General features: G+C 50.7%; 1 protein-coding gene across 5 annotated transcripts in view; it reads left to right on the top strand.

The window, feature by feature from the left end:
* Evc (EvC ciliary complex subunit 1) overlaps positions 1-15,104 on the top strand; it is a 36,869-nt gene extending 21,765 nt beyond the window's left edge. For 4 of the 5 annotated variants that reach the window (XM_021630695.2, XM_021630712.2, XM_021630707.2 and 1 more), the window contains 10 exons: positions 1,622-1,834; positions 3,248-3,357; positions 4,970-5,180; positions 6,378-6,584; positions 7,563-7,707; positions 8,697-8,808; positions 10,478-10,604; positions 12,489-12,582; positions 13,203-13,314; positions 13,674-15,104. In XM_021630695.2, coding sequence (XP_021486370.1) covers positions 1,622-1,834; positions 3,248-3,357; positions 4,970-5,180; positions 6,378-6,584; positions 7,563-7,707; positions 8,697-8,808; positions 10,478-10,604; positions 12,489-12,582; positions 13,203-13,314; positions 13,674-13,758 — 1,416 coding nt within the window. In that variant the 3' untranslated portion in view covers positions 13,759-15,104. The remainder of the gene's footprint in view (positions 1-1,621; positions 1,835-3,247; positions 3,358-4,969; positions 5,181-6,377; positions 6,585-7,562; positions 7,708-8,696; positions 8,809-10,477; positions 10,605-12,488; positions 12,583-13,202; positions 13,315-13,673) is intronic. The other variant, XM_021630717.2, reaches the window with a different exon arrangement.
* Positions 15,105-15,395: the final 291 nt, after the last annotated feature.

The raw sequence follows: 15,395 nt of genomic DNA on the forward strand, positions 1-15,395 counted from the left end.
ATGTGATTGTGTTGCTTTTTGCTGTAACAAATTACCTGGCTCTCAGGCAGAGAAGGCATGGTGTCGGCAGCAAAAGGCAGCTGGTCACATAGAAACACGCTTGCTGGCGCTCAGCTTGCCTCCTGTTATTTAATCTGGGATCTGTGCTCATGGAATGAGGCTGCTCATACCCGGGGTGAATTATTTCCCCCTTGGTTAAACATCTAAACATCACAGACTCACATATAGGTGTGTCTCCTGTGTGATTCCAAGTCTGTCAGATTGGCAGTAGGCTTAGCAGAGAACAGAGGCTTAGCCAGACAACAGAGCGACCTTCTGCTCTGCATCTGTGAGAGAACCTTTTGATCCTCCTGCCCTCCAGGCTGGGACAAAGGAGGCAGGGTCAGATGGCATTGTACTTGTTGCCTAAAGGACCCAAAGACCACTTTTCTCCCATGGGTTTCATTGTGCCCATTCTGGAAACTGGGAGAGCCACCTCTGAGTCTGTACACAGGCAAGTTAGAGATGCCTGCCTTCCTCACAGCTGGCTTTGAGGAGACAGGATGAAGAGCATAAGGAACCCCAGAAAGAGGGCCCCTGGGGCATGCTGGTGAGCAGCATAGGCTGGGAGATGGAAATGGGGGAAAGGAAGATGCTGGTGAGAAAGGATATAACACACAGCTAAGGGCTGGGCAGCGCTGTTGGGAGAGGTCTCGGGTGACCAGCTCAGCATCAAGCTCTGCCTCACCATATGGCCATGTGACCACGACCTGGTCCCTCTGGCCTTGTTTCTCTCCCTATGTAATGGGGCATCAGTCTTCCTTCACATTGGCACTGTGACAACTCCATGCTTAGGAGACCTTAGGACAGCAGCTGGGACTGGGTACATCCCAATCCACATTGACTCTATCACCAAGCCCGTACGTATCAGCACAGAGAAGAGACCGAGGGTCCCATGTGGTGAAGGTGAACTCAAAGACAGCCATCTGGAAGGAGTGTCCCTGAGACTAGAAGTCAGCATTCCAGACTGGAGAGTCAAGAATGGGCAAAGACAGGAAACACAGCCATCCGGACTGGAGTTGACCAGGGTTGAATAGATGTCATCAGTTGCAGCCTCAGTGTGTTTATCTGTAAAATTCTTTTATTAGTTTTGGGAAATTTGGTTATTTATCTAACTAGTGCTTCTGTTTCAACTCTCCTGCCCCTTCTTCCTTGAGGACAGCAGTGACCCCCTGTTGGACCTCCTAGTCTCTCTGGTGCCTTCATTCTTTTCACAGTGTCCATCCTGTAGCCCCCTTGCTTTGTTCAGGGCTTCTTTTGATTTACCTTCCAGTGCATTGATTCTCTCTTCATCTGCTTCAAAATGACTGTAATTAAAATAGTACCTCGAGTTCCTTAAACTTTTGAATCCTAAAACACCTCGTCGGTTATTTTTAAAGTAAACAATGCTATTGACCATTGCAGCTCTTTGCCTATAACACCATGAGCAGAGCATGGTGCGCTTGCTGTGGCAACAGCAAGCTTTGTTCCTATTGTCCGTCTTGCTTGTACCCCGTGTGCTCTATTTCAATTCTAAAAGTTCAGACCCCAGCAGGGTGGGATGTGGAACCCACCCAAGACCCCAGTGTGGTTCTCCTTTCAGGAGCTGTACTGTGGCACCATGGAAACTTTCCAAAAGTTTGTGGACACCCTGTTTCTGAAGACTCTCCCAGAAGTGAGCGGCCTCCCTGTGGCAGAATGTGAGTCCCTGCGGCAACAGGTCCAGGAGCAGGCAGCGAGACAGCTGGGGCAGGCAGACCGATTCCGCAGACAGCAGTGGGGACTCCTGTGTGACCTGTTGGAGCAGGACAGGCGAGTATGTCTCCTGGGACCCGGGGCTGGGCTTTGCATTTGAGATTTAGGGTGGTATGGAGAGATTTCAGATGCTGGGCATCCCCAAGGGCCTCTTAGGGACACTACACAGATGTGGTTGCAAACATCCAGGAATGCACTCAGGGTCCGAGTGCCTGCTGAACATGTTCAAGTCCCTGGAGTGATACCCAGTGCCCCAAGGAAAGTCGTGGTTACTGAGCTTCCCCAACAACCATGGAGGGAGGGCCAGGGTGTGGGCACAGCACTCAAAAGTTCACCCAGGAAGTTACAAGGCAAAAGGCAGTGAAGCAGGGGACAGATGAGACAGAGCTGTGGCTGCAGAAACAGGAAGGAAGGGCTGGGAGGGAGGCAGGAGGGTTGGAGTCAAAAAAGGGTGGTAGGCAGTGTAAGCAGAGGTTAGAAAGGTGGGCTGGCGAACCTGAGCGAAAAGCAGCCCCTGGAAGCTGGAACAGGCAAAGAATCATGGATGGGAATGGAAATCTGAGCTACAAGGGCCTCTGTTAAGACCTGAGGTCTCATCAGACCTGGGAAGAGTGGAGGTAGGAGGACAGAGGGCTTGCAGAGAGAAGAGAAGCCTTAGTCAGGACCTTCTCTGCGACAAACTGGAGACCTACAACAGGGTAAGCTCCTAAGAGGATATGAGGGTGACTCTCTCTGAGACTCCTAGTTTCAGGAGTCATGGATGCTAATGAGGCCACCCTCAAACTAGATACGACTCCTAGTAGAGGGAGGGGAACACCAACCTATCCACAAAAACTTTGACCCAAAATTTACCCTGCCTACAAGATGTGCAGGGAGAAAAAGAAAGGAGAGATTGAGGAGATGTCCAACCAATGCCTCTCCCAACTTGAAATCCACCCCATGGGAGACAGCCAACCCCTGACACTATGAATGATCCTCTGTTGTGCTCACAGACAGGAACCTAGCATAGCTGTCCTCTGAGTGGCTCCACCCAGCAGCTGATGGAAACAGATGCAGAGACCCACAGCCAAACATTGGGTGGAGCACAGGGAGTCGTGTGGAAGAATCAGGGGGAGGATAAAAAGACTCAGAGGGGACAGGAGCTCTACAAGACCTAAAGAACCAACAAACCATGGCTTATGGAGGCCTGTAGAGATTGAAGTGCCAACCAAGGACCACGCATGGACTGAATCTAGGGCCCCTACACAGAAGTAGCTGATATGCAGCTTTGTTCTCATATAGGTTCCCGAGTAAGAGGAATGGGGGCTGACTCTGACATGGATTCTGTTTTCCCCTGGTAAGGCTATCTTGCCAAACCACAGGGGAAGAAGATGCCCTCAGTCCTGATGTGACTTGATATGCTGGGGTGGGTAGACAAGGAGGGTCGATGGAGTGAGTGCAGCGGCTTAGCGCATCTCTGTCCCTCCGAGCATAGGTGTGGCTAGAGGAGTGTGCTTTGTCTATGGCGCTGCAGAGGCAACTGCGGGAGCACCACGAGAGCACCATCCACGGGGTCCTGAGCCGATTCAGTGGCCTCTCCGAAGAGTGAGTATGAGCCCTGAGGGATGGGCCCTGTCTGTGTGAGACTCCAGGCTAACTTCAGTGTGCTAAGCTACAAGGTGGACACATTGGCTACCCCTGCCTTCCCCTGATAATAAGGATGTACCATTTCACAGTTTCCTTCTCTGGAAAGTGGGGCTAATAGAACCTGTTTCACAGCATTCTGCTTGGTAGGGACGTTCTGGGAAAGCTCTCGTAAGGTGAATTTATACACCTTGGTTTTGGCTACAGTTCCAGATGATTGGTAAATTTGCCGTTTTACTTCCGTTACTGCATACAGTCCAGATGTTGGAAGTTTCTGTCATCACAGAGGTCTTTGCACATTTACAGTCACTTTCTCCTTATCCATCAAATGTATACTCTGTTTCCACATTTTTGCTGTTCATGCAGTGTTTTTTTGTTTGTTTGTTTTTCTGTTTAGTAAAAATATTTCTCCTGTTTTCCAGGAGAAAAATGACAGATTTTCTTTTAATTACCTATCTTTTCCCAAGACCCGTATACACGTAGGTATCAAGTATATGGCTGTGGTAGAGGCACAGAAGTAGGACAGGACTGTGCCTGTGCAGAGGTGGTAATGGCAGCAATGGGCTGGTTGGCTGCAGGTGTGTGGCTGATGTGTTGGATGGACCAGGAGCAGGTATGTGGCTTTGGCTGTGTTTGATACAGGAAATGGGCAGCTGTGGCAGAAGAGCCTTGTGGCTTTTGTGAATTTCAGCAGGCTGTTGTAATGGATGATACAAATGAAACATCAGAAGGGGGGAAGATAAGCATGGTTGACCAGAGTGACCCAATGAGCATTGTCAGCTCACAGAGCTTCAGGTAGCCTGGAGCCTCTTTCTGAGCTGTCCTAGAATTTGGTCCATTTATATATAATATAAATGAGTCTTCTCTCTATCTCTTGGGATTCAACTGTATACGTACTAGACTATTCTAACACACCCCATACATAATTCTGTACCGTTCCATTCTTTCGGTCCAGTATGCTACCTTGTAGCTCTTCTCTTGTCTGTTTTTCTACCTTTTTGGTTTGTTTTTTGTCTGTATGGCTGTGTTATTTTTATTGACCACTGGATACCTGTGGAATGACTGAGGAGACGGGGTCCAGCTTTTAGGGTAATAAACTCCACAGAGGACTTGTAAGGACGTTAGGTCCGACTGACTCCATGGCAGGACTTTGTGAGGGATGAGCACATCTCCAGGCTGAGGGCCTCAGCAGAAAGGCATGAATGTGTCCCGAGCCTGCCTTTTGTCAGCCACTGGCTGCCAAGGTTCTGTCCAGCTTCCCATACTCTCAGCAGCACTGTACATTATGAAGAAAGCATTACCCTTTGCCTGGCCTTGGGTTGCTTGACCCACTGGTGTGGGAACTCGAGTGCTTGTTTTGGCTTTAGATGTGTTTGAAATGGAGTGTATGAAATGGAATTGGGTCTGTACCATAGCCATTGCATGTACCTTTGAACTTGGGAAGGACTTGAATGGATGTCACCAGGCAGGGCAATGGCTGACTCCCATTCCTCCTATGGGTGTGGCTCCTCCGAGAGTGCCTCCCTGGCTCAGAGCATCCGAGAGCTCTGACCAGGCTTGCTTTCTCCCGTAGGTCCACACAAGGCATCCTTCAGGGCCACGAGCTGCTGCTGTGCTCTGCCCTGCGCAGACTGGCCCTCCGAGGCACCACCATCACTGCCCTGGCACAGATGAGGCTGTCTGGGAAGAAGAGGCTCCTGCAGGAGCTGCGTGAGCAGCTGGCTCTAGAGCAGGGCGCATCCCCGTGCCTGGAGGAGCATCAGTGGCAGCTACTTAACGCCCTGGTGAGCACACAGGGTCCACTCTCCCACACACCCCAGCCCTGCCCAGAAGGGCTCCACTACACCCCTGTTAGCCTGCTTCTCACATTAGGATTCTGACACCCCAGGGAACTGAAGGACAGTGTGACAAAAACCACAGGTTGGGACTTGACTCAAGGGACCCAACAGCCTCCCAGGATAGGGACCCAAGGGCTGAGGTCAAGTTAGCAGGCAGCAGGTGTCTCCCCAGACTTTTCTCCTTGGCTTACACACACATCTACTTTGTGTCCTCACAGTGGTCCTCTTTCGGTATGTATTGAGATTCTGCCTTCCTCTTAGGAGGACTTTAGGTACCCTGGAGGGGTTCAAGCTCACAGCCTTCTACACTCATCACCCGCTGTCCCAGGTCCATGCTCTTCAACATTGAACTCCAAATATGTACATTGGAGGGAACACATCCAGCTCATAAAAGGGGAGACAACGGTGAATTGGAGGGATTCCAGTGAAGGCGACAGGGAGAGAATTCTCCCAGGAATCTCAGTGAAGTCTCAGGGAAGGTGGGGCAGCCCCCACATAGGTACCAGAAAGAGGCCCTTCCTGTGAAGATCTGAGCAGACTGAAATAATTGGCAAGCAGCAGAGCCGGGGTTTGAACCCCTACCTACTTCCCCAGGTCTCCTGTGTGGAGCTCCTAAGCCATAGAAGCTGTGATGGCTTTTGTCCTGCTCAGCTTCTTGCTCTTCCTTGGAGGCTCAAAGGTAGCAAGCTGGTTACTTCTCTAGTTCCAGTTCCCAATGCCCCCCATCTCTCCATCCTAAGCAGGTGCAGTCCCTAGGCCCATGTGTCCTGCCACAGTTTCTGTAATGTTCCCAAAGCTGAATCCTATCTCAAGCTGGCTCTGCTGTGTGCCTTTCAGAAAGCCACTCAACTTCTCTGAGCCCCTCAGACCTTGCCAGTCTTAGTATTCAGGCTTCACAGTGTTCGAGAAGGATGAACAAGGTCCTCATTTTGTGAGGGGCCATAGATCACACTGAGCACACAGTTGAAGCTCAATAAATGTCTTTGGATGAGGAAGGGAACTATCCACAGACACATAGGCTCATCCTTATGGTTAGCATTTCAAGTCTAGAATCTGCCCACTCCTTCATTCCTCTCCCCCAGCCTTCAGGCCAACACAAGAGCCAGCCATTTTGGTGAGGTGGGAGCCTGTCTTCCCTTGTAGGAGGCGCGGATCCTGGAGGAATCTGCCAGGCTGGAGGATGAGGCTCAGCAGACCGGCCTGCGGCTCCAGCAGCAGCTGCTGGCAGAGGCACAGGAGGCAGGGCAGCTGCTACAGCTGCACTCAGAGAGAGCCATTGGGCAGGCGCTACTGGTGCACGCCCGGAATGTGGCCAGCAAGGTCAGGACGAGGGACAAGGAAGACTTCAAGGTGAGCACCAGGCTGCCCCTCAGCAAGGAGGGCCAGGAAGAACAGCACTTTCCCTGCCCCTCTTTGAGCTTCCAGCCTACAGGGTGTGCTTGGCTTACCAGCCAAGAATCACCTAGCCCACACACAGAGGCCCTGAGCTGAATCCTGTGCAGCTCTGAATCAGCCCGGGGCACACCTGGCTTCCCTCTCCATTGACCACAGAACAGCAAAACCAGATCCAAACTGAAAAATGTGGCTTTCCCTGAGGCTTTGCAGACAGACCCTGGTGGCCCGTGATCCACAGAACTCAACTTGGATAAGTGGGCAGTGGCTTGCTGTTTCTGTTGCCAGAGCTAAATAACAGTGGTCAAAATAGCGATAGTGGCCATGTGAGTGACATACAATGTCTGGGTGCCTTCTTCATCCTACCTCCTCTGATTCCCTACAGCCCAAGCTGGGTAAGGATCCTCCTTCCCATTGTACAGATGCGGAAACTGAGGCTTCTCATTCTACAAAAGACACACTGAAAGCCTGGCAGGTAGTGAGCAGCAGAAATTAAGCTGGAACTAGGTCTCAGCTCATCTCCAGTCTCCTACAGCTTCTTAGTTGCTCCCTGGATTCATGAGGCAGGAAAGAGTCCAACTGAGGCAGAGAGCCATGGTGCCTGTGACCTAGGAAGCACAGCTGTGTACGGCCTGGCAGCAGGAGGGAAGCGATGGCGTCTCTCACCCAACAAGGCTTTATGCTGCTCTTCCTGAAGGAAATGCTCTGCCCACAGCAAGCTTCTTTAACGTCACACTGTATTGGCCAGAATTAGATTAAAACCACAGTCTTGACAGCCCTTACCACAGGAAGTAAGAGTATCATGAGTGGCTTAACAGCCAAGCCCACCCTGCGTGAGTCCTGGTCAGTCCAGGTTGAGAGCGGGTGGGAAAGACAAGGCAGCGCAGGTGGCTCCACCCGCGACCTTTCAGATGTCCCTGTCTCTGCTTACCGCAGAGGACGCTGGTGGAGACGGTGGTGGAGAGTGTGTACGTGACCAGCACCGGCGTCAGCCGCCTCGTGCAGGCGTATTACCAGGGCATCGGGAAGCTCCTGCAGACCCACAAAAAACAGCTGCTACAGCGCCTCAAGACCCTGCAGGGTAGGAGCCTCCCCATCTAGAGGCCAGCGATGGCCTGCCAGAGTGGAGTCTGTGTGTGTGTGTGTGCGTGTTTCCCCTGTAAAGGGTGCCCAGAGGCCATGTGTATACAATACAGTAAATCTAGGTGGTTTATAGGAAGCATCGGGATGAATGTTCATACGGCCTGGGAAATGGAAGTCATTCCGTCTTTGAGCTTCGTGGTGGCCAAAGAGATGCAGTAACCGATAGTAAGAGTGGGTGTGGAGTTAGTTGACAGAAAGACACTTTCCAGGAGTGTTGCCTGCCATCTGTAGTCCAGCCAGGATTCCTAGGGTAAAGGTAGCACCATGGTAATTATGCAACAGTCAGCACTCTCAGCCGGGGCAGCGGATCACTTTACTTAAAAATAATAAAGCCAGGCTCGCTGGCACATGCCTGTAATCCCAGCACTCAGACAGGCAGAGGCAGGCAGATCTCTGTGAGCTCATGGCCAGCCTGGTACAAAAAACAAGTGCAGGACATCGGAGGCTACAGAGAGAACCCCTGTCTCGAAAAACAAATAATAATAATAACAATAATAATTCAAGTTTTCTGAACAGGTAACTAACTGCAAATAAGGAGCTGTGGCAGTGGGTGTGAGGTCAAGGCCTGCTCCTCTGAGAGTGCTCACGCTGGCATCCCAAGGCCCAGCAAAGCTGCAGCTCAGTCTACCCAGCCCCTCTCCCTGCTGTGTGACTCTGACTCTGGCAGCTCTGACTGTGGAAGCTTGCTTGTCCCTTCTCCTCACTCCTGACAGAGAGCTAGCTAGAGGGGGGCCATGGCAGTTCTCCTGTGCCAAAGCTGCCATGACGTTCTCCTACACCAGCCTTCCCGAGTGCTGGGGCCTGTGACAGATTATGAGAACAGACGTGTCCTGCTCAGCCCTTGCGCTGGGCTCCAGCCTCACCCTAGACCCATCAGAACCCACCCTCCAAATGCACTCCTTCACTGCCTTGTGTCTGTTCGTCCAGGTGAGAGAATCAATGCTTACAAACTGTGGAAGAAGCGAGAATTCGGTGACCTGCCGTCGGGGAGCCAAACAGCAGATGGTTCCCGAGGAGCTTCCCAAGCGGTACAGCAGAGGTGGGGCTCAGCGTGACCTGTAGGGTCTCTGCATGGGACACGTGCCACTCTCTGTGGCGGGCTTGGGATCTTGCCAGGTTTGTGCCTCTCTCACTCACACCTTGGGCTCCCCAGAATCCAAACTCAAGGTGAGAGTGTGTATGAAGACTGGTGATGAGACTGTGTGTGTGCGTGTGCGTGTGCGTGCGTGCGTGTGTGCGTGCGTGCGTGTGTGTGTGTGTGTGTGTGTGTGTGTGTGTGTGTGTGTGTGCGTGTGCATGTGTGTGTGCATGAATGTGTGTTTCGGTAGGTGCAGGTATTGCAGCCCGGGAATAACCTGAACTGTTGTTCCTCAGGCATCCTCTACCTTGATATACATGATATACATGATATACATATGTGGCAATGTTAGAGTGTAATCCTTTGTTGTGCACAATTAATAAATGCTAACAAAGTTTGTTAAAGGGAACGTGAAAAAATTTAAATGACAGTATGTCTTCCCATAAATATTTTAATAAGAAAAAAGGCATGAATATTTGGATAATGAATGGATAGATAGATCATGAGTGGATGGAACATGATGAATGATCCATGGATGGATGGATAGATGGATGGCTCATGGCTGTTTAGATGGATCATGAATGAGTGGACATGGATCATGGCTCATGGGTGGACTAATGGATAGATGTATAAATGGATCACAGATGGACTGATGGATCCTGACTGATTAGATGGATCATGGGTGAGTGGAGATGGATAAATGGAAGAATAGATGGATGGATCATGGATGGATAAATGGATACATAGATCATGGATAGGTGGATAATTTGGTCTAACAGGAAAAATAGAAATTTACAGGCCAAATGCAAGAAAGCAAAGAAAGGTGCTCCAACAACCTGGAGGGCACAAAGCAGAGTCAAGGTGGCGTTCTTACGCCTTGTGTACCCCAGGACAGCTGCCTCTTGATACTAAAGGTGACTTCTGCCTTCAGATCTACAGTCAGCCTTTCTGAAAATTGCCCCCAAAAATAGAAAGGAGGAAAGCAGCAGCCATGGTCTACAGATCAGGAATAGATGTCACTTTTTGCAGAGGGCCAAAGCAAGATCTGCTGAAGAGGGAGAGAGGGGGGGCGTCTGTGCTCACGAGGGAAGGCAGTGCTCTCAGTAGGAGGGACCTGGCTCCTGCCCAGCCCTCACTCCTCAGAATAAACAGGCTGCCACATTAAGGCTTTCTTAGACACCGTCCTAGGAAATGAACTTCCCTGGTGGTCCTGGAAGGTCTCTGGTCCTTTCACAGGGATTTCTCCCCTTAGGTTAAGACTTATGAGATGATGCCAGTGTGCAGGATATGTCCCTACCTAGCAGCGTCCTGACTTTGCTTCCATCCTGCTGATGTCCCCAGGATTTCCTAGGAATCTAAGTCAGTGTGCATGCAGGATTTCTTAAACTTCCCCATGCTTTATGGCCATGCAGCCTCGGGGTCAGAGCTGGACTGTTGAAAGAATGTGAGTGCAGTTTGTCATGCACATGTTTTCCTGGCTTCTCCTCACACTCCAGAACTCAAGTGCAACTAAGAGTCACAAGCCCACGGTGCAGCATGCCCCTATGGTACAGCCGTTTTTTGGATGGGTTTTGTAGGGACCTATTGGCCCAGGGTTCCAAGAGTATTGGTCATCCCTTCTCACCACCAGGATGCTGTCACAGCAGAAGAAACTCCGGGGCCAGTTCACACAGCACCAACAGGGCCGCCTGAACTCTCAGAGGCAGAAGGCACAAGAGCTCGACCACCTGGAAGCCCAGCTTGATAATCAGCTACAGGTAGTTTGGGAGATGCGTCACTAGACTCGGTGGCATAGTGTACAGGGAAGAGGCCACAGCCAGTCTCACAGCCAGCTGCCCAGGCCCCTGTGAAAAACCCTATGCCCCACTCCAGACCTCTTCACCTATCTACTTATCTTTTTCTGTGGTGTCTTTGACTCTTTGAGTTGCCTTGGCCAACACTGTATCACATTCTGAAAGGACCATGAGCCCCTTGGGGACACCAGGTTCCACATGGTCCTGGTGTATGCAGGACACAGCTAAGCAGTCTGTCTGTGGCTTTGGAGGTAGTAATGGAATGAACAATTCTCTGTGTGCAGACTACCACCTGTTAATGTTATTTTTATAAAACTGTGTTTGCTTTTCTTAGTTTCTCTCTTAACCCAGCTACCATATAAATAATTGAGACTTATATTTTTTAATAATAAGCTTCACAACGTAATAACATAATAACTGAACAGTTATTACTCAATTCTTAACCCTCTAAACTAATATGATTTCCTTCCAGCCTACATCTCAGAGATACTTGCACTTTGTAGCTTTTCTGCTCCAGCTTCTTCTCCTGGTGGCTTTTAGACCTCTCCCTTGGTTGAATCCCCTCCTTCCTCCTCTTACTGCTCCTCCTCTGGCTGGGAGGAAGTCCAGTGCCATTCTCTCCCATGCTCAGCAATTGGCTGTAAGCTGCTTCGTTGGAATATGAGGGGACAGTTGGAGAGCAGTGTTTACACAACATTGAGACGGGAGATTCTCAGAACAACAGTTGCAACCAGATTTGGGATGTACAGAAATCAGCTTTGAATTATACAATAACCTTATGCTTACATCCACCAAGAGGGCTGCCTGGTGTTGGGGCTGCCATTGTGCCTTTTGGGTTGTGCTGACAGTAACTAAGACTCATTGTCTATGTAGAGCATTCAGAGAGGCTTAGCTCTCAGGACACAAAGTGGACATCTCAGCACATAAAAGTCCCAGCCTGGAGGATTATGAGGTGTGACTGTACCCCAAAGTGTCTGCCTTTAAAAATAATAACAGGGGTTGGCAGGGTGCCTTAAAACAGAACCAAAGCATGACAAGATAGCTCAGCAGATAGAAGACACCTGCTGCTCAAACCTGGTCCTGAGCTCATCCCCAGAACACGTGTGGAAGGAGGGAGCTGATTTCCTGAAGTTGTCCTCAACCACCATGGCTGCAATGTGGTGTGTGTGTGTGCGTGCACGCGCACACATGCCCATACACACACACACACACACACACACACACACACACTGCTGCTACTGCTACTAAGAGCAAGTAGATAAATAAATACATTTTAAAAGAAAAATTAGAATGAAGGCCTATGACGGTGGTTTGGCCTTTTTTGTGTATGTCTGGCCAGTAATGACAACAATCATAAGAATCCCGTTAATGACGGGCCTTTTGTTCCCAAGGGTCAGTTGCAGATGGTAGCCAATGTGAGAGCTCTCAACATCAAATGTGAGCAGTTGAAGTGGTGGCTGAAGTGATCCTTATGATAGCGAGGGAAACTTGGCCTACTATAGCTGCCCAGTAGTAAACCATGGCTTATGGGTCTTTTGGCAGCTGTGCACTGGAGTGAAGCCAAGCTGCTGCTTCATAGTGGCTGAACCCGCAAGGTGTCCTCATTTGTGGACAGAGTTATGAGACTAGGAGAGATGACCCAGGTGTCTAGAGTAGCACCTTCCTTCCTTCATGACTCTGTCCTGGTCCTGACCTTGGGGCTGCTGCTTAGAAAGTCTTCCAGGCTGTGGACCACATGAGATGTGGTCACCAGACATCTTTTACAGTGTAAGGCTTCAACTCAGTAGCAGGGAACACAAACGGTGAGGGGTAGAGGGGTGTACTGATTCCCTTCCATTTGTCTATCAGGAAGCTGAGCAGACCTTTATCTCAGAGCTAGCGACACTGGCCCGAGTGCCCCTTACTGAAAACAAGCCATTCTCCAACAAGCGAGGACTGCCAGGTAAGTCCCTTGTAGCCATGCTGCAGCAGGAGGGCCTCTTAGCTTAGAAGTGTGGATGCCAGGGTACAGCCACCATTAACCAGCTGTGTAGCCTTGGCTATCCTGCAAAGCTTCTCCGGGCCTTCCTTCTCTCTGGGAATGCTTAGGACATTCCAGAAATCCTGGCTCTCTAGCAACCCACCATGCCAGTTCCTGGCTCCAGTACTCTCCTGGTCCATCTTATCCCCATCTCTACTCTCCCATCTGTAAAACAGGGAGATGCCACCTCATCCCCTGGCAGAGATCCTTTAGTGGCATCACAAGCTGGTGTCCTCTGGTGGTGGAAGTGATTCACAGCTGTCACACTTGAGCTTTGGCCAGTACCCTCTACCTCTCCTGATTCCTGTATCCTGCATGCTGTGGGTGAAGCAGAAACAGAGAACCGGGTGCGCCCCGTTCTGTGCCATCCCTGTCAAGAGCAGGCTGTGAAGTGTGGGAAACACTTCACTTCATGATGTCCAGCTTGCTTAGCAGTGGTGTGGCTACAAAGCCCATCTGCCCACCAAGACTGCTTATAAGCCGTGGGAGCAGGAAGCGCCATCTAAAGTCACGGAGCCATCCTGGGTCTCTGCCTTCAACAGAGAAACCAGTAAGGACCAAAAGGAAAAAGCCCCCACCTCAAGAGAGAGAGGACCTGGGACTGCCCAATGATGACCACCCTGCCTTGGCGGACCACACCACAGGACCACTCAGGTGTGAGGGGTCCCAGCCCACTGCCTTTATCCTAACCTCTGTCAAGTATCTGGGAGTCTGGGAATAAGCCTTGTCAGACAGCTGATGTGAGGCCCAGGAAATGCTAGGAATATAACTTGAGGATGGTGGGAAGGGAAGGATCATAACAGGAGGTGTCTGCATGACTGGGAACTGTCATTTGTGAATCAGCTCTGGGGCTGCTGGGTCAACTGAGCCAGGGCCTCCATTATCCCCTGGCACTGGGTGGCTTCTCTGCTTTTTACATATTGAGTACTCCCAGAAGTTTCACTTCTTCTGGATGGGTGGTCCTGCATCCATAGTGCACTGTTCTCAACATCACTTCCCATCCATATCCACAGCAGCAGAAGGCTGGGCCAGCAGGACAGTGAAGCTGGCAATGGAGAAAACCCAAGGAAGATGCTGCAGAAGAGAAGCAATCTGTAGCTGGGGTCCTGCTGAGAGGAACCTGCCGTGCACCTCACTTCCTCTGTGTGATTTAGGGGCTGGAGTCTTGAGAGAGGGGATGCCACCTGCCTTAGAAAGTAAAAATGGCATGAGAGTAGCACCAAGTGCCTGGGATAATTGGAGATGAGGGGGACATGCCCTTGAGAACACACCACCTCAGCTCCACCCTGGTGCACTCACCCTGGTCTCTTTCTCCCTTAGGAGGGCCTGCTACTCCTGCCCTCCAGCCTCACACAGTGTCCTGGTGCTGCCCAATGGTCTGGGTAGAGACTGGAGGTGTCCGATTCCCAGCATCTCCATGATGTCCTGCCTGTCAGGGTCTCAGCATCACTGCTTGTTTACTGGGCCTGAGGCCACTGTGTCGCCTCCATTGTACCACAGCCATCTCCTGCCCCTGGTGTCCCAACCAGGACCGACTTTTGGCCTTGGTCTTTCTATCTTTTTGCTCAGGTAGCCCTGGGGCCTGGTCACCCAAAGATGTCTGAGTCTCAAAAACAATGTTCTTGGCATAGCCATAGACTTCCAAATGCACGGGTCAGTTCTAAACCACTTGGAGCATGGGGACCACACATGCCTGTCATGTATCACAAGAGCTCCCCCATGGGCATGGAGGACAGAGAAGGAGGCAGTCCCGACCTTTACCCTTCACTGATGAGGGGACACTTTCCACCAGCCAGTAGTCCCTCTCCCGAGGAGAAGCCTACAGGTCACCTGCTCCTCCTGAGGGATGGTGAGGCAGTTTCAAACCAGCCACACTTGCCTCTCAGGCCAGGGGCCCTTCCCATCCAGGGGGCAATCTCTTCCATCTCCAGTCATCACTGTCAACATTTTGGAGACGACCATTCTTTGTTCGCGTATGAAAGCTGCAGATGCCAAAAATGAAGTATCTTCTGTCAGACCCAGACCCATGTGGGGCCAGGAGGTTGCAGGTGGCACACACTGGTGCAGTTGAGATTAGAACTGTCACTCAGTGGAAACACAGCTTCAAGATTGCCTGGATAGAGGACCCTACCCCAGGAGATGTTGCTGTTGCAGGAACGTGGGGACCCAGGCTGTCCTGTACATTGCAGGACAATGGACAGCAACCCTGGGCTCTGCTCATTAGGTGCCAACTGGACCCAGCCATTCATCTCTGGTCTTTCTCAGTGATAGGTCGGTCAGTTTGCGCCTCCCCCGGTCAAGCCCAGCACTGCATAGCCCCACGTTAGCATGAATTTCTAGAACATACATGGTTTCTGTGATTCAGGAGTCCCTCTCTGTAATCCTCTGAACTTTCTGGGAAATTTAGGTTCTTATAATAAAAACTAAAACTGGCTAATTAGAAAGCAGCCATGTCCTGTGTGTGTGTGTGTGTGTGTGTGTGTGTGTGTGTGTAGCCCAGAAGACAACCTGGTATGTTTCCTTAAGTTCTATCCACTTTCGTTATTTTTGTTCTGTTTTGTTTTGTTTTCTCTGTGTAGCCTTGGCTGCCCTGGAATTCGCTTTGTTAACCAAGCTGACATCCAACTCAGAGATCTGCCTACCTCTGCCTCCTGAGCGCAAAGCTTGCAACACCACCAAGCAGCTGACTGTCCACATTTGGGGGAAGGGAAAGGCTTTTCATTGGCCTGGAACTC

This window comes from Meriones unguiculatus, chromosome 12 (assembly GCF_030254825.1).
Source record: "Meriones unguiculatus strain TT.TT164.6M chromosome 12, Bangor_MerUng_6.1, whole genome shotgun sequence".
Taxonomy (NCBI): domain Eukaryota; kingdom Metazoa; phylum Chordata; class Mammalia; order Rodentia; family Muridae; genus Meriones; species Meriones unguiculatus.